This window comes from Aedes albopictus, chromosome 2 (genome assembly GCF_035046485.1).
Source record: "Aedes albopictus strain Foshan chromosome 2, AalbF5, whole genome shotgun sequence".
NCBI lineage: Eukaryota > Metazoa > Arthropoda > Insecta > Diptera > Culicidae > Aedes > Aedes albopictus.
This window is the reverse complement of record NC_085137.1, coordinates 195,007,559-195,027,704: the sequence shown is the minus strand read 5'-3', so window position 1 is coordinate 195,027,704 and position 20,146 is coordinate 195,007,559. Positions and strand designations below refer to the sequence as shown.

Sequence of the window (20,146 nt, the reverse complement as noted above, 5' to 3'; positions counted from 1 at the left end):
TTTAGGTACGTTACATGGGGTCCAAGGCGGTTTAAGGGGGATTTTTGAGACATTTCAGGAAGTTTCAGAGCAGACTCTAAAATACCTTAAAACGCCCCTCGAGCCTCTTGCAAAGACCTTTAAAGGCTCCTGAGATCCTTTGAATTGCCCCTTAGGCCCCTTGGAACGCCCCTGAAACCCACTTAATGCCATTGAAATACCCCAGAATTCCCCGTAATCCCATGAAACCAAAAAAATATCTTGACAGAACATCCTTGAGAGGCTCCTCAAATCCCCCGAAACAACCCCTTAAAACGTCCTTGAAGCCCCTTGGAACCCCCTTTTTGGGCTCTCTGGGAACTTTCTGGAAACCCCCTTAGCCCCACCTCATCTGCCAAGGAGCAAGGCCTGTTCTCGCGAACTAGAGTCTCTAATTAAAGCGCAAACTTAATTTATGCATAAATTTCCCTCTTTTTATGCTTTTTTTTAATTTATGCACATTTTTAATTTATGCAGTCCCAGCCATGTGCATAAAAAGAGGTTTTAGTGTACTTTTGATCATCTTTTATATGACGTGCCACCACTGTGCGATGTCGTTCTGTACACCCACCATGATTCCACTGATAATTGTGCTTGTCTAGTGTTCTGGACTTATGCGACATGAGCGCATGATCTTGTGTAGCTCAAATAAATAATACTGTAGCGGTTGGCGCATTGTAAAATATAATCCGTACAATCATAGTTTGATATGTCATCTCTCATTCGAAACAACAGCATAATTGAAAAGAACATTTCAAACAACCATTAAAACTTCCACGTGCAAACAGGAAATCATCTTTCAATTTTCATCATCCACCATCTATCACTGCTGACGGTCCAGTTCCCATTAGCTATAAGCCGAGCTTTGGTTGTGTCACCCACATCAGAAACGTTACGCCAACAAACAACTACCCAATATCATTCTCCCGATTTCATTCACCCCACAGCTAGAATATCTGCGTAAAATCCGAGCAAAACATCTGGCCCGGGTGGCCCGCCTGGAGGGGAACGTGACCCCAACACCGGAAACGATCAGCTTACCGCGGTCCAGTTCCAACAACTCCAGCAGCACCGTGTTTGGACCGATGCTGAAATACATGGATGTCGTGCACACCTCGTAAGTACCTAGAAGCAATCTTGCTAGAGAGTTAGAAGCTTATTCCGATGAAACCACGACAAACAGACAAACAAATAGATGTGATTAGTTAGTTATTCGGACATGCTACTTACGGGAAACCGCCACGACAAGCGGTGGATTCCTAGCCGCATGTGCCCTAGCAAGGATGTAGGGAAAAGTGGAGTAGGATGCTATTTTTCAAACTTGATTTGTGTTAATTGATAAATGGTGTTAATTGTTAGGCATTCAATGTTGTAACAGATGCTAAACATATTTTTTTGATACTTCAGCAGAAAAAAAAACACGAAACTAAGGCATTTTCATCGATTTTAAAATTGGTTCATAAGACGGAAGTGGTGCAAAAAAGTCATCTGCCATAGGATAAGATGCAACTTTATGAAAACATTGAAAAATTACGTCCATGACTTTTTTTTTGGCTTTTCAGATCTAGGGCATCCACAACCATGCGCCTCCATGTGTTTGTCAATCTTCTTGGAAACACTTGGCTGATAATAAGATCACCAGAAAACATTAATGGTCCACTGCACGAATTTGTGGTGGCCTGCTTACTCTCACAGATAATTTGACGTTTGAGAGGTGCCGACACCGCTCAAACGTCAAATTTCGTGTAAGAGTAAGCAGGCCAGTAGAAATTTGTGCATATGGTGTTTTATCTATAACAAAATTCGTATTACGCGTTGCAACAAAGTTTGGACTGCGGGAGAATTCAAAGCCGGGAGCTGGGAAATTTTCCTTCTTTCCGATCGTAAATGGCTGAGCAAAAATTAACATTGTTTAGACCTGTTTAGACATTTGACAACCAAACGTCTCCCAATTAGATCCAGCAGCTGTAGAAAATGCTTAGGAAAATGCTATTGAACCCATCATTTTCGGCTGTTCGAGTCCGTATGAAGTTGATCATCAATATTAACTTCTTTTCTCAATCAGCCTAGATAGCTGTGTAGTGTCGGTAGCGATTGTCTCAATTGGCTAAGAATAACACTACGGACCGCCTGTTCCGGTGGTAAGAATCCACCAACAGGTAACCCCTAATTCATGGTGTGATGCGGCTTTATGCTTACCGTGCCTAGGAATGAATGGCTAGGGGGGTCTAATACAAACCTAACCGCTAACGGAGCCTGTGGAGTACCAGGGCGCCCTCCACAGTATGTAGCCCTTGTGGTAGATGACTCTATTTATATGTATTCGTTCTGGCTACTTTGGGTTCTCACAGGTATAGGTAGCATGCTTCGGGCTGAATCGATTCAGTCTCTCGCAGGCGTTTGAATGGTGCGGTTCAGGGTATTGCCAGTCTTCGCAGCGCGGGTTTTCAAGGTCATGTTTCTCGGTACCACAAGATGGCGACAAGGTTGTGAAACCCAGTGTGCAAATTAATTCTCGGAAAAGAAACAGTCAGCGAAATTCGAAAAAAAAAGATAAAAATTGTGTTTGGGGGTGTGAAAACCAGGTAAAGAAAAAAAAAGTGTTGAAAAATGCGCGAGATCATTATGAAAGAAGATAATTGAGAATAAATTGTGTGTTCGAATGAAAGTGTGACGCGCTAGAAAAAAATGGAAATGAATGGAAATGAAAAATGTGATAACAACCCGGGTAACAGTTTGCATGGTGAAAAAAAAGCATGGTAAAAAAAAGGCGTTTCAGCAGCGGTTTGTATAATTGGTGGATCATGAAAAAAAATAGTGAAAGAAAATTTTTTTTAGCCAAAGAAACACAGAAAAATCAATATGGCGTCTAGTGGGACGCGGTGGTCTGCTGCTGAAGCTGAAAAAGCAATCATGGTCAAGCGTGGAGCATGAGTGAGTGTATGTGTGTTTTTTTATCAACCAACCGACGCAGCTGTCTCAATGAAAAAAAAAATGTTTGAATGATTTTCTATTTTACATATTTAGTGCGTTCATGGTGATGATTTTAAATGTTTTAATCAAATTTATCAACAACTCGACAAGAGACCAGAGATTTAAGGTAAGTCATCTAACTTTGAAGATTCTAAATGACTCCCAAAATAGCTTGCAAAATGGTTTGAAAAATGTGGTTTCACTTGCAATACCATTACGCCACATCGCATGGTCGTGTAGGAGGGGAAAAAACTAATTGGTATGGGAAGCTGCTTCGTCATCAGAGGAAGCGTCGAAGGCGGCACTCTCTGAGAGTCTCTCAACCTTGACTTTGATGGGAGTGCGCTCAAGAGACGTCGTGCGCGGCCTGGATGCTGGGTCGTATGCGACTTGGTTGTGTGGTGTGTATGCCGTGAGCATTTTTCTTGGGTACAGGGAGAGCGAAGCTTCGCTCTTGGATGGTCGGAGAATGTTTTGCGCTCTTGCGCTTGTGATTGCGGGTAGACGCGGTGCTGTCGCGAATGGTGCGAATGTTGTTTTCTTGTTCTTGGACGGTGCGAGATGGTACACTCTTGGATGATGTGTGTTTGACATTGGAATGTGCACTCTTGAATGATGTGTATGTTGGTAAAGATAAGCCAGGCACACTCTTAAATGATGTGTATGTGTTAATCTCAGAATATACACTCTTGGATGATGTGTATGTGTTGACATTGTACTGTGCACTCTTGAATGATGTGTAGGTTGGAATGAACGAGCGATTCACACTCTTGAATGATGTGTATGTATGCCCATGAAGGGGAAATGGTATTGAGTTGTACGCTCTTCAATGATGCGAGACTGTGATGAATGGATAAATGAAAGAGCTTAGAAGGGGAATGTGACTGACATTTACTGATGACTTATGTTTTTGTCATGTTTTTATCATGGTCCAAATATTTCAACAGGAACTGCGTACACGATGGAGGGCCAATTTGATCAGGATCGCGAAGAAGTCGTACAAGTTGTCCAACAACATGTATCGTTGTTTAGTCCGGCTTCTTACAATTTGCCACAATTTAAGTACAAACATTTACCGCCCTCAGAAGTTCGAAATTCGTGGAATGCGTGGATCAGATGGTTTGAAACCATCATGGCTGCTGCCAACATTGTTGATGGCGCCAGCAAAAAGATACAACTCTTAGCAATGGGTGGCCTTGAATTGCAAAGCGCATTCTACGGTTTACCAGGTTCTGACGATATTGACCCAACTGACGACCCATACCTCATAGCAAAAGAAAAGCTAAATCATCTTTTCTCGCCAAAGCATCACGATAGCTTTGAGCGATTCATGTTTTGGACAATGGCACCCGAAGAAAATGAGACAATTGACAAGTTTGCTACAAGAGTACAGCAAAAAGCTGAAAAATGTCTGTTTGGCAGTACAGAAGTGGAGAGTAGAAATATTGCTGTCATGGACAAAATTATTCAGTTCACACCTGATGATTTACGGCAAAAGCTATTAGAAAAGGATGTTTTGACTCTGGACACAACTTTGAAGACAGTGAACGCCTACCAGTCTATACGCTATCAAGCTTCGAAAATGGTACCAAAATCGTCAACGTCAGATGTGAACCGATTGTACGAAAATCCTCGGAATCAACCCGATTCTAAACAACGATGCATGCGATGTGGTTACAAACGGCATCGCGATAGAGAACATTGCCCGGCGATCAGGAAAACGTGTTTGAAATGTAACATGGTTGGACACTTCCAATCAGTTTGTAAATCTAGGCCAGCAGTGATCAATGTAGGTATTTTGTACATGAGTTTAGCTGAAAACTTGTAAAACATAGGATAAGTGATTCATCCGATTTCGTTTTTTTTTCTTGTTTTGAAATTTACTAGGCCCCTGCCGATCGAAAACGTAAAGCGTTTTTTTCGAACGATCGTGAATTTCCGCGTTCTCACAAACGTCCAAGAAATGTCTATAAGGTTGATGATACTGAACGGGATACATCAGATTCGAAAGATTTTTCGGTGTACAATGTTGGGGATGAGGAGGAAGAGCTGATAACTTGTCGTATCGGAGGCGTGGAAGTTATTATGCTTATCGACTCAGGTTCAAAGCACAATTTGATCGATGACACCACTTGGGAATTGATGAAACTGAAGGGCGTTAATATTACAAATCAAAGAACCGACACCGATAAGAGATTTCTAGCTTATGGGCGAATTCCTCTTAAACTTATCACGGCTTTTGACGCTACACTGGAAATTGAAGATGGCAGTGAATTGTTAAGAACAACAACATCATTCTACGTCATCGAAAAAGGTCAACAACCACTCATGGGGAAGACGACTGCGCAACGTTTAGGGGTGTTGAGGATTGGTTTGCCCAGCAATCAGCAGAGTAATGTAGAAAGGGTTGAGTTCAAAAGAGTCGAAGCCAAGAAAGAATTTCCCAAAATCAAAGGCGTGAGTGTGAGTCTCCCAATCGATAGAAGTGTTCCATCTGTTATTCAGCCGCTTCGTCGCTGCCCAATACCATTGCTTGATAAAGGGAAAACCAAGTTGGACGAATTACTGGAAATGGATATTATTGAAAAAGTTACGCGTCCAACATCGTGGGTGTCACCCTTAGTACCGATCATCAAAGACAACGGGGAGCTGCGGCTGTGCATCGATATGCGCCGAGCAAACAATGCAATCCAAAGACTTAATCATCCACTGCCAATATTTGAAGACTTCAGCCCAAGATTTCGAAACGCTCAATATTTTACCATTCTCGACATCAAACAAGCCTTCCACCAGGTTGAACTCGATGAAAACTGTCGCGATATTACCACATTTATCACAAACTGGGGTTTGTACAGATATAAAAGACTTCTTTTCGGAGTAAATTGTGCACCAGAACTATTTCAAAATCTCATGGAGAGTATTTTGGCTGGTTGCAAAAACACCGTGGTATTTATCGACGACATTATGATTTTCGGCTCAACCGAAGAAGAGCACGATGCTGCGTTAAAGGAAACCTTGAAGGCGTTAAATCAACATGGTGTATTGCTCAACGATTACAAATGTCAGTTCAAGCAGCAAGAAACGGTGTTTCTCGGTCACAAATTGTCTGCTGAAGGCATCGCTCCTGCCGACGAAAAAGTGAAATCGATACTTCAATTCAGAGCCCCAGAAACGAAAGAAGAATTGCGAAGCTTTTTGGGTTTAGTGACGTACGTTTCCAAATTCATACCGGATCTAGCGACCATCAACTATCCACTGCGAACTCTTTTGAAGCGAGAAGCAACCTTCGATTGGAAACCTGAGCATCAAAAATCCTTTGAAGAGCTCAAAATGCGGATTGGCTCGGTATCGCATCTAGGTTATTTTGATCCTAACGATCGAACACTTGTTGTCACCGACGCTTCTGGCGTTGGTTTAGGAGCAGTGCTGATCCAGTTCAAAGGAAACCAACCACGTGTGATATGCTACGCCTCCAAGAGCTTATCTGAGACAGAGAAGAAATATCCCATCATTGAAAAAGAAGCTTTGGGGATAGTTTGGGCAATAGAGAGATTCAGAATATATCTGATGGGCATAACATTTGAACTGGAAACGGACCATCGCCCTCTGGAGACTCTCTTCTCACCAACATCGCGACCAACAGCTAGGATCGAGCGCTGGATTCTACGCGTACAAGCTTTCAAGTTCAAGGTACATGTCTTAGAATAGGAATTTGTTTTAGGTGTTTCAAATGAAATTTAAAATAATTATAGGTTGTATACAGAAAAGGGTCAACGAATATTGCCGACGTTCTTTCGCGTTTGAGTTCCCATGTTGACGATCGCCAATGGGTTGATGAATCAGAGGTATTCATACGGCGTATTACGGTTCAAGCAATTGCATCACTTAGTGAAAGCGATGACAACGAAATATTTGACGCAAACACAGAATGTGTGATTCGATCGGTTCAGGAATGCGCGGCATTAGACATTGCAGAAGTTGTGTCCGAAACTTGTCAAGACCTCGAAATGCAGAAACTCAAAGATTGTATTCTAAGTGATTCCTGGAATGATGATACTCTAAAACATTACTCTGCATTTCGCCTCGAATATTCGTATGTGAACAATCTGATTATGCGAGGAACGAAGCTAGTCATTCCGAAGTCTTTACGGCAAAGAATGTGTCAGTTGGCTCACGAGGGCCACCCTGGTCAATCCATGATGAAGCGAAGGTTACGTGATCGTTGCTGGTGGCCTGGTATTGATCAGGATGCCGTTAAAGTTTGTGAGAATTGCGAGGGTTGCAGGCTTGTTCAAATTCCCGACCCTCCAGAACCAATGTCGCGTCGCCAATTGCCGGATAAACCTTGGGTGGATATTGCAATCGACTTCTTGGGTCCCATGCCAACCGGCGAATACGTGCTGGTAGTAATAGATTATTATAGCCGCTTCATGGAATTGGAAATTATGACCAAGATCACTGCCTTTGAAACCATCAAACGGCTCAACCGAATTTTCCGAACCTGGGGACCTCCAAGGACGATTACATTAGATAATGCAAAACAGTTCGTTTCGACCGAGTTTGAAGAATTCTGCAAAAATAATGGAGTCCATTTGAATCATACTTCACCACAAGCCAACGGTGAAGTAGAGCGGCAAAATAGATCATTGTTAAAACGAATGAGAATTTCTCACGCGTTGTACGATGATTGGAAAGCAGAACTTCATCAATATCTGCAGCTCTACAACAATACTCCACACTCGGTTACAGGAGTCTCACCGAACGAACTATTGCAGAACCGGAAAGTTCGGACTAAGCTGCCACACGTTGACGACCTGGAAACGATACCACCTAGCACTGACTTTAGAGACCGGGACTTGGAGCGCAAGACGTTCGGAAAAGAGCGGGAAGATGCCAAACGTAGAGCGAGGACCAGTGAAATCGTCGTTGGTGACACCGTGTTAATGAGGAACCTCCTTCCAGCAAACAAGCTTTCCACGAATTTCTTGAAAGAGAAATTTACAGTGATTGATAAGCGAGGTCCTAATGTGACAGTTCGATCTGATGTTTCTGGAAAAACGTTTGATCGAAATATCTCGCACTTCAAACTGATCCCGGCTACAGAAGACGGAGGAGGTAAGCTGGACTTTTCAGAAGATCACCCTGAGTCAAGTGAAACATCAAATGCAGGTAAAGTTTGATTGGAAAGAACGTTGGCTTTCTGGAGTCGTTTAGTTTACATCTTTCAGGAAGTCGAGTAAAACAAATCATGGATAAAAATGCTGATTCGAAGAAAGTTTCATCAACTCAACCTGGACCGGATGTACGCAGATCGACGCGGGTTTTGAGACCTCCGAAAACATTCACTCCTTCAAGATAAGTATAAGCTCTCTGATAACCGTAGATTCTAAGACTTATTAAATCATTTAATAAATATTATTTGACTTTCTCCAGGGAAAAGGGGATGTGGTAGATGACTCTATTTATATGTATTCGTTCTGGCTACTTTGGGTTCTCACAGGTATAGGTAGCATGCTTCGGGCTGAATCGATTCAGTCTCTCGCAGGCGTTTGAATGGTGCGGTTCAGGGTATTGCCAGTCTTCGCAGCGCGGGTTTTCAAGGTCATGTTTCTCGGTACCACAGCCCTTACTGCGCTAACCGGAGCAATGGTGCAGTGGACCTTGTGTTTCTCCGAGACAATCAGCTGCCCTTCTTTAGTCTCACTTGAGGCTAAATAAGGGCGGGATTATGAAGATGTTGTTAATTAGTTTAAATTTTCACCTATATGGTTTCGCATTATGCGATTTACACAGTGTATTCTGTGAATCCTCGCCTTTGGCGTTTTCCAATCGATACCGATTTGGTTTTATCGTTGCTGTTCTTTGTTGTGCTGTTGTTGCGAAGAGTTTAATCTTACCTAGTTTGGGTAGTGGCTACGGTTAAGATAGCTCAGATCAATCTTCAGCATAAAAGAACAGCAACGATCAATCTTTGCAGACTTATGCAAAATGGTACAGCCCAAGTGGCCTTGGTATAAGAACCTTACTTTCGTAAGGGAAATTTTTAAAAAGACGCGGACACGTTCAATGCTTCCAGTGAGCTTTTCGCTCTTTTAAGGAAGCACGACACTAGACAACGGACTAGCATGCAACGCCCAGTGGCACATCCGAAAACTTTTCCTGACAGCTGCGGCAGGAATCGAACCCGCGCTCCTCAGCATGATGCGACTAAGAGCTTGGTGACCCTAGCCGCACGACCACGGAGCCGCACGAAATTTCTATCTAGGGAACCTTGTGAACCCGGTGTTTGCCACTTTCAGTAAACATGAAATGGCAAACTCGCGTGTCATGCCTCGAGCCTGTGTGCTTGTCAACAACGCAATAGTTGAACTAACCACCAGAGATGTATGTGCTATCACAATTGATGTATCTGTTAGAAACCTTAACAGGAAATACGTCTATTGTTCTGTGTATTTACCGCATGATGAACCATCCCCTACGGATGCTTTCAAACAAGTCATCGCATACTGCACTTCAAAAGGCCTTCCGCTAATTGTTGGCAGTGATGCTAATGCTCACCATATCATCTGGGGCAGCTCAGGCATTAACTTGAGAGGCTCCAGTTTGATGGAGTACTTAAGTAGTACAGATCTTGCATTACTTAACATAGGCAACCGCCCAACCTTCATGGTATCTGCTAGAGAGGAAGTGTTAGATATAACGCTTTGCTCTAGCAGAATTAGTCACGAGCTGACCAATTGGCATGTGTCAGATGAAGAATCTTTATCTGACCATCGCTATATCTTTTTTGAACATTTAAATGTTACTTCGCAAACATTGCGTTTCAGGAATCCTCGGTCAACAAACTGGGATCTTTATACTGATTTGGTTGCAGCCAAATTTCATGGATATTCACCATCCATTGACACTCCAAGTGATTTAGATGATGCCGTTGATACTACAACGACCTTCATCATGGAAGCTTTTGAAGAAGCATGCCCTCTACGGTCTGTGAAGATCACAAGAGGAACCCCTTGGTGGAACTCTGATCTGGCGAAACTCAGGAAACAATGTAGAAAGAGTTGGAACAGACGACGTTCGGCTGGTTCGGAGGCTTTCAGGTCGGCTCGCAAGGCCTACAGGAAAGCTCTCCGGTCTGCTGAACGATCCGGCTGGAAAAACCTTTGTACAAATGTTTCCAGCTTGAGTGAAGTCAGTCGGTTAAGGTGAAGGTTGCTAGAGATCATAACAAAATTTGGGCCACCACCCTTCGCACCACCCACTTAGCCCAAGTAATTTGAGAGGCGCATAGTGCAGTTCATAATGGTCAACGAATTGAAATCAAACTTCCGCGAAACTGACTTACAGCAAATAGGTGGTAATTAATTGTTATTCTAGAATCATTGAGTACTTATTATTAACCTCTTCGATTCACCGTTTCAACTTGTTTCCACAAATTATTTCAATTAAATATTAAAATTGAGTTTTGGCCAGCATTTGAACTAATCATCACACTGTACGCCGATTTATTTACGTTTTTTGACATTTATCCTCTCAATTTTCTCATTTTTACTCTCTCCACTCGCAGGGAAACGGTTGCCAACAGGAAGCATTTTTTGTTTACCGACCAATTATGTTGCACAATGCTGCATGTTCTATTATGATATTGAATTGTTGTAGATAATGTTTTCAATGAAAAATAATTATCCATAACAAATACAAATATTTTAGCCCACTTTGGTACATTGTATTCATTCAATTAGCTGTACAAATAGACATCTGAGTAACTAAGCAATTTGATGCCCATTCAAACATGTTGACATCACTTCCAGTCAACCAGTTTTGTGTACACAAGGGCAGCTCCTGATAATTTGTGATCACCTGTTTTTAAAAGCACGAATGTGAATAAAAAGAGTGATTTTGTTATTGGAATGTTGTTAAAGTGATAGTTTATAGTGTTACAAATCATGCATTAGATTTCCAGAGTGCAACGGTGTGTGGAAGTATCCGAAAAAAATAATTTTTGAACAGGCAAAGAAAGTGTTCGAAAACAACAACAAAACGAAAGAAGAAGACAAAATTTTGTGGTGAAACTTTATTTGCACAAATCTTATGATTTATCATGAATTTTGACTGTGAAAACAGTTTGGAATGAAGAAAATTGTTCAGAATATGTTGAGTTACAAAATCATCTTTCTGTGAGCAGGTAAGTACCTTCAATTTTCAGTGAGTGCAGCCTCTCTCCCATATAGTGTGAACATATAGGAGAGGTGAGGAAGAGAAGGGAAGAAAAAAGTTGGGAGCCACACTGACGGCCATTTTTGTACACCTGCAACTATGTCCTTAAACAAAATCCTTGCGAAATCTAAGGATTTCCGGGTGAACGAACTTCGTTTGCCAAAGTTCTGGAATGCTTATTCAGCACACACTTCCCTGGATGTGTGGATATTACATCTTCGGATGATCCTGATGTCTTTTCTTGTAGTTATGATTCTTTAGCTTCGGCTCGGAGTATTGTAACTATAGAATCGATTGAGTGGGCTCTTAATAGCTTTGCTCCTTTCAAATCTCCTGGGGCAGATGGGATTTATCCTATTTTGCTTCAGAAGGGATTTGATTATTTCAAACATGTTTTGAAAAAAAACTACTTGTTTGCAGTTTTGCTACAGGGTATATTCCCAAATCCTGGCGGGATATTACTGTAAAGTTTATTCCAAAAGTGGGTCGTGCATCGTATGAAGAAGCAAAGAGCTTCAGACCTATCAGTTTGACCTCTTTTCTTCTGAAATGCTTAGAACGCATTGTGGATCATCACATCCGTGATGTTCATCTGGCCAACGTGCCTCTTCATGTGAACCAACATGCCTACCAATCTGGTAAGTCCACTGTGACTCTTTTACACAAGGTTGTTTACGATATCGTGAAAGCATTCGCTCAAAAGCAGTCTTGTCTGAGTGTTTTCTTAGATATCGAGGGTGCCTTTGACAACGTGCCTTTCGATGCCATATTGGAAGCCGCACGGAGTCATGGTATATCTCCAATGATTTCCAATTGGATTCACCAAATGCTCAAAAACCGATATCTCTTCTCGACATTGCGTCTAGCAGGGATTAGGAAATTGAGTGTTTGTGGATGCCCCCAAGGGGGAGTCTTGTCACCGCTTTTGTGGAATCTCGTAGCAGATACGCTATTGAGGCAACTCAATAATAGCGGTTTTCCTACTTATGGTTTTGCCGACGACTACCTAACATTGTTAGTTGGTATGTGCATCAGCACCCTTTTCGACCTGATGCAAAGCGCCCCTCAGGTAGTTGAGGGTTGGTGTCGCCAATATGGCCTTTCGGTTAATCCGAGTAAAACATCTATTGTTCTTTTCACGGAAAGGCGAAACCGTAATGGCGTTCGACCTTTACGTCTCTTTGAATCTGAAATCGATGTGACTGAACAGGTAAAGTACGTTGGAGTCATTCTTGATTCCAAGCTTTCCTGGACACCTCACATTGAGTTCATAATCAAGACAGCTTCCCAGGTAACCACTAAGCATTTGAATAAGCCGTGTATCAGCCCGTATTACGCATTTAAACTGCTTGCTGCCCTACATAAGCAGTTCGAATGCATAGCTGCCTTGAGTTAGCATAAGCTGTGCTGCTCAAAAGCTTTCGGCTGTTAATTAGCATTTCAACTGCTTGAATTAGTTTCACTTTGGAGCATACAGAATGCTTTTCAACTGCTCTTTAAATGCTAGGAGCAAAAAGGTTGGGATATATGTTACGCATTTGGCAACACATTTTGTTTCTCTCTTACAGAGCCTATGTTTCTGTTTACAAATTTGTGCATCTTATTTGTTTTTTCATTTTCCCCTACTCATCCAAAAGCACTAAAGAAAACATTACTGCAGCTGAATTGGATTGGGAACTTGTCCATCAAAAAATCACCAATAATTAGTATTTATCATTTCGTCGGAAAATATGTGCCGAATAGGTGGATGCTTTGGTGGTTCATAGGATTGTTTGAAAAAGGGAAGAAACAATCTTATTCCACAGATAGGAAGGGATCGTAATGCTCTACCACAATGAAATATCTCAATGAAAACAAGTTTTGGATGTTGAATCTGAAGCTGTTATCGAATCATTCTTTATATTGGCGATTAAATCAACGCACGACACCGGGACAGCTTTAGCATCGTGGATCAGGAGCAACAGAATTCGAAGCAGATATGATTAAACAATCTCTGGATCGTAAGTTCAAACCTACATCACTACAAAAATCAGCGAAAAGTACCACCTAGCACCGGCTGGAATATGGAAGAACGATGAAGCGGGGAAGCAGGCTGAGAGAGCGAGAAGCAGACGTCAATCTATTTTTGTTTTTTTTTTTGCTCGACGAGGCGTTACGCTTCTTTGACATTTCGTCACGACGTTCCTGAAGGGATAGCACTAAGACAGCCCGTTATTTTGCCAAAACCTGCTGTGAGGTAGCACTATAGGCGCATATACAGCTAATTAGCATTTAACGCCTTGTTGTAAAGGCTACTATAATGCTGAAGGAATGCTATTTTAAATGCTTACTGGTTACTTGGGTTGTATGGCCTTCGGGCAATGCCGGCGTACTTTTGGTACAACTTGGGGTCTAAAACCCAAGTATATCAAGTGGATTTACACAACTGTGGTTCGGCCAATATTGGCTTATAGATGTCTTGTGTGGTGGCAAAAGGGTGAAGTGAGAACGGTCCAATCAAAATTAGGCCATCTCCAAAGGATGTGCTTAATGGCGATGTCTGGAGCGTTCTCTTCAACTCCCACGGCAGCGCTCGAAATTCTCTTTGACGTTGCCCCACTACACATTCATCTCAAACAAGAAGCACTTTCTTGCACTTACCGGTTACGGGTACTCGGTCTACTAGAGGAAACTCCTGTGAACCGCACATCAACACACACCTCGTTGTTTCCACTTTTGGTGAATTGGGACAAAATTGTCCTTGCTCCAAGTGATCTTGCAATTGCTTGTAATTTTCCGTATAGGACATTTCCACGAAATTCCCTTCCCGGGAAGAGTGGACATCTGGTTATCTGGAAAGAAGTATTTCAGACGACATCGTATGTTACACTGATGGCTCCCTTCTCGAAGGTCGAGCAGGTGCTGGTGTTTATTCTCGTGAGCTAAGGCTGTATCAGTCTTACTCACTTGGTAGACACTGCACCGTTTTTCAGGCCGAAATCTTTGCTCTTATGTGCGGAGTGCATTCAGCACTTCAGCAGCACGTAAAGGGCAAAGTAATATACTTCTGTTCAGATAGCCAGGCTGCTATTAAAGCACTTGCTTCGGCCAACTCTAGGTCGAAGGTAGTTATCGCTTGTCGAACTCAAATCGAAGAGCTGAATTCAGCAAACGCTGTTCACCTTGTATGGGTACCTGGCCATTCTTCCATCGAATTGGCTGATGAGTTAGCTCGCACTGGAGCATCACATGACTTCATTGGCCCTGAGCCAGCTATTACGATATCGAAGTGTTGGGTAAAGCTTCAGATTCACACCTGGGCTGCTACTCAACACAGACAATACTGGAATAGTTTGGAATCATGTCGTCAAACCAAATTGTATTGTACTGAGCCATCTCCAAGGGTGGCGAAGCATCTTACAAATCTGTCAAAGCAGAATTGCAGCTTTCTGGTCAAAGCATTGACTGGCCACTGCCGACTCAGCTATCACATGGCGAATATTCAGCAAGCTGATTCATTTGCCTGTGATAGCTGTGAATCCGATTATGGAACTTCGTATCATTTGATATGTAACTGTCCAGTTTTTGCGCAACTGCGTTTCCGAGTTATCGGTAAACACTTATTAAGTGAAACTGACTTCAGAGACCTGAATATTCAGAATATTCTGTTGTTCTTAACCCGCTGTGGTAAAGAGTTATAGGTTCTCTTTCGCTTTATGCGTTATTACAGTGCCCTTTTCAGGGCGCTGTTCGAACCCATTGTGGTACGCTTGTGCGTTAGTACCCTCTTCCAGGGTATTTTTCCTATTTCCCTACCTTTCCCTATCCCCATCCAAATCCTTTTTCCTTCCCTTTCCCTCAGGTAGATGATGAAATAGGCTGTTATTTTGGCGATGGCACAAATGTCCCAAATGGAGGATAACGTGCCTCTGGAGCCGGCCTTCTGATACCAGATAGTGAACTTTCACTAACTGGGCTAAGAGCTTAGTGCAACGAACGAAAGTTGACTGTACTTACATGCTCAATAGCACCACCTACAGTATATCAAACACCGTACAGCACTTTTTTCGTCAAAATAATTTTTCATTAAAATGTTCATAACTTTTTCATACGTCAATCATAAATTCTGAAATTTTGACCAATCATAAACAATACATTAAAGCTCCATTGGTAAAATTTTGACCGAGATTAAACAAGTTTTCTGAAAATTATAAAACTTTTAGTAAAACTTGTAAGATTTTTGAACAATTTTTTTAAAACATTATATCTCAATACGTACTTTGTGAAACTTTTCCATTTTTTGTTGTGTTACAGCTTATATGTAAGGCTTTCATATGCAGCTTTGTTTGAAGCTTTATATTCGGTACAAAAAATATGAATAATCTGTATATGTTCAGAGTATTAATTGGAAATTTGTCATATTTTGATTAATAAAAGTGCCAAGTGTTTACAACTTCTTTAAACTTTCTTAATGTAATATACTAAACCACATATGCAGAGTATGTCCTATGCATTTTTTGCCCAATCAATGCAATTTTATTAGTGGAAAACGTTTGGCAGATTATATGTGTAAAATATGGTAAATTTATAAACATCGTCAACTACATGAGCCGATTTTTCATATTTTTGATAGTGAACATATTAACACTAACAAGATTGCGTATTAAATGTTTATGTGTTAGTGTTCCCACAAAAAAAGTTTGAAAATATATCATCCCATATTCTTTGAGATATAGAGTATTGAAAAATTGGTTTAAAAACATCAAGCTTTACTTAAAAGTTCTATAACTTTCAGAAAACTTATTCAATCTCCCTCAAAGTTTTACCAATGGAGCTTCAATATATGATATATGATTGGTCAAAATTTCAGCGTTTTTAATTGACGTATAAAAAAGTTATGAACATTTGAATGAAAAATTATTTGGCGAAAAAATTGCTGTACGGACAATTGTTTGATACACTGTATGTGTGAAGTCCCAAATTACACGGTCCTGTATCTGAAAATCCTTGATTTGCCCACAACTTTGTTGAAGACACCGATCTTCTAACAAGTCAGGATCATTGAATATAGAAGAACAAATTTGGACCCCAGGTTTCCGAAATGGATCATCATTCAAGGTTTCCTGTAGAGGGTTAAGCAGTGCCTGTCGGGACGGGCATACTAACAGCATTTTTTACTAGGGAACGTCCATAAATTACGTCACGCCAAATTTGCTGATTTTCAACCCCCCTCCCCCCTGTCACACTTTTTGTATGAGGACTAGAAAATTTTTCTATGGGTCGTCACACTTTGCTAAACACCCCACCCCCCCCCCCCCCTAAGAGCGTGACGTAATTTATGGATGCTCCCTTATTTGATAAAAATAATCCTATGATTTCAACTTACAGTGGCCATATGTAGCCATTGCGGATACCCAGGGGTTGCGGCTGTGGCTTGGAATTGGTTTTTTTATGAAGATATGGCTATATAGAACTCTCTATCACACAATTTAAGTGTAGAAAAATTTGCGGCTGCTTTCAGCGAAAAAACCAACAAAGTTTTTAAATATTAGGGCATCATAGATTTGATGCATTCGGCGCTAATGTCTATCCACTCATTTCACCATAAATATACGTTTTGAAACATCAAAGAAGACATTGACGTATGTTACTGATTGAGATTAAAAAAAATGTGTTTAACCCTCTAATACCCAACCCCACCTTTAGACGGGGCATAGTTTGAGCATTTTTATAATTTTTGTTTCGTAGATAATCAAAATTTTTATATTTTTGGCTGATACTTAGGACTGTTCTGTATATCTCAAAATGGTTTTTGAAGTCTTTCAAAGCGTATTTACATTTTCAAAAAAATATTGAAAAATTAATGTTTTAGTCACCTTTCAGAAGTCATTGATTATTTTGTATTGAATCGCTATAAATAACATATTTTAATTTTTTCCCAAACCATTCTATCATAGTAGAATAGTTTAAGGGAATCGAATACACTCTAAAATGATTTTCCTTAAAATTACACGGAAAATAAAATTTTTCATGAAAAAAATTTAAAATAAATATATTTCAACAATCATGAAATCACAAAATGTTTTCGTCTCAAAAAATCCGTATCCCAAATAGGCTTCCAGGAAAAATATAAAAGTGTGGGGATGTTCAAAAATAAAAATTAGAAAAATCAAAAACTGAAATTCATAAAATCGAGAATTAAAAAGAATCATCTTCCAAAACATGTTTAAATCGATTTTAGATGATGAAAAATGATATTCAGATCAAAATTAAAAATTTGGGTATTAGAGGCTTAAGCCTTACAAGGACATTAAAGTTAAACAACTAAACATACATTTCTTTCCAGGAGTTCCACCTCTGACACATCGTACATCACGCAACCAGATACCGTTTTGCGGCCATCACTGACAGAAAGTAAGTAACCACACATGCATATTTATTATATGTCTTGTAACAAATGGTCACCATTAAGCTGCATTAGGAGGTATAGGGGTAAGATGCACACTTTAGACTAATATCTTTATAAATTTTAAGAAATATCCTTGGTCAGTTTGAAAAAATAACAGTTCTTTGACGATGATAATTTATAAAGCATGAAACCAAAATTTAGAAAAAAAAATACAATAGTCATACTCCATAATGCCAACAATAACCGAATAAAATTAAAAAAAATGAACAATAATTTATAAATATTCAGATTCTATAACGATACTCTAATGGTACATAGCAATACGTTAAATTGTTATTAATTTGTTTTCCGCGTGGTATTCAAAATAAAATGGCTTGCATTGGCACAGTACAATGTGTAGTGTTTTTAGTGGGCTTCTAATTTTGGAAAAATGATCGGCTTAAAATGAAACAGAGTTCGATAGACAAATGAGGTACCCATTTCGGCCCGAACGTACATTATGCCCCTTATCCCTCCGCACATACATCGCATAAATGGCGCACTTGTCCTCAATAGACTCCACGTGGTGGGTGGGTAACACAAATCGAAGTGTACGCTTGAAACGAGATCGTCGAGTCAGTGCACAAACTAAAAGTCCCATTGAGGAAGTACCCCTAATTAAAACATTTGAACTTTATTTTTTTCTCCCCGCAGCCATGTACACCACGCTCAGTGGCAGCAATGAGCCCAGCAAGGAGCACGCATCCCTGGAGTACCTGTTGGATCACAAAGAACTGCACGATTTTGCCCGTCAAATTGCGTGCGGCATGAAGCACCTGGAGGAGAAGAAAATCACACACCGGTGAGTTGCTGCTTTTCATTAGCTAAACCAAGAGTACTAACCGAGCGCTCGTGCTTAGAAACGAGGGTGGAAGCACCCACGAAGAAAAAGTTTTGTTTTTTTTTACTTTCACTCTCTACTTGTTATAGAGTTACTCAATTGAAGATAATTTTCAAATTCTCAGTATTAAATACCTATACATTAAGCTATGAGATGAAGATGGAAATAAAATTGAAGATGGAAAGATAATTGTTGTTTAGAGTGCTTTAATTTGTTTAGGGATATTTCTCCAAGAATATTTTTGAATCATCATGAGCTTTGACTATATTTCTCGAAACATTCTTTAAAAAAATTATCAAAAATTTCGCCTGACAAATTTTAATACATACACACATAAGTACATTAGCGTGGGACACAAAAATACATTTTACTCCTGTTCATTTTTTGAGTTTCATTTTGGCCCCACATCAACTGTGCAAAATTTCAGCTCGATCGGAGAAACTATATTTTAGCGTCAGTCGTTTTAAGTTTTTACTATCCATATTATCCATGAGGAAAATCACTTTTTCAAAGAAAAATCGCCACAGGTTGCCCCTTAACCCCTAAAAATACATCGATGAATGATTCCTGTTGGAAATTTTACGAGAAACAAACCCTGTGAAGACCGCAAAACGATCTAAGGCATTTGGAAAAAGTTATTGATTGAAAACCGAATGGCATACCAAAGCTGTTTCACATGTAAGGAATAACAATAAATAAAAAAAAACTCGTCATTTTATCGATCGGGAAAGGCTTAATAACTTTTCCCACGAATGTCGCATCGCTTTGCGGTCTTAGGAGGTCTGATTCCTCATAAAGTTATCAACGAAAATCATCCAAAGACTTATTTTTAGGGATCAATGGGTGACCTCAAGCGATTTTTCTTTGAAGAAGTAAATATTCCCCATAGTAAATCTTTTTCATACGATGGCGGGCGCTAAAATATAGTTACTTCGATCGACCTGAAATTTAGCACAGTTAATATGGGACCAAAAGTTTACAGGAGTTGGAGTTTTTACATTTTTTATGTTTTCCCATATAAATGTATGTATATACAAGCTTTGCGAGACTTCGCCGAGACTTATAAAAAAAACATTTATTCAAAAACACTAAACCTAGATTCTACAATTCACACTTAAAACTAAAGTCATTTCACTGTGCCCTAGCCTTTTTATCACTTCGTATACCTAGCGTCAGCGTTTGCCATCCGGTCCGTTGGTGCGTCGTCGGTCACGTTGTCTCCGTTTCGATTCTGCTGCGTTGACGATTGCGTATCGATCGGTGTCACTGCCGGTCGATCAGCCAAAATCCAACCTGTTGGTTGTTGCTAAGCGGTGCATGCCTATGATGATGAATGTGTGGCACCGCCTGGGTTGTACGATCGGTGCGGGTTGTTTATGTTGATGGACGAGGAGCGCCGCCTGGGTGTAAGGGGCGGTGCGGTAGCCTATGTTGGTGGAAGTGGGCGCCGTCCGGGTGTAACGTCTCCCCCCTTAGATTCAAGCGTCCTCGGTTGAAGTTTTCGGCATGCCGATCCTTGGAATTGGGATGAATTTCTGGTTCGCCTTCTCGGGTTTGCTTTCGGTTGGCCAGATGTCCTCGTGGATGTCCTTTGTTTGTATCACTGTGCGAAGCTCCGGTAAAGTTCCCAAAGCTTTATCTTCCATTCTCGATGTTGCTTTCTTGTAGAA

General features: G+C 40.7%; 1 protein-coding gene across 1 annotated transcript in view; it reads left to right on the top strand.

Annotated features, from left to right (window-relative positions):
* Positions 1–20,146, top strand: part of LOC109409635 (platelet-derived growth factor receptor beta) — a gene marked incomplete in the record, with an annotated part of 434,203 nt that overhangs the window by 364,447 nt on the left and 49,610 nt on the right. Inside the window, 3 exon segments of the mRNA XM_062850911.1 lie at positions 966–1,135; positions 17,534–17,601; positions 18,290–18,437. Coding sequence (XP_062706895.1) covers positions 966–1,135; positions 17,534–17,601; positions 18,290–18,437 — 386 coding nt within the window.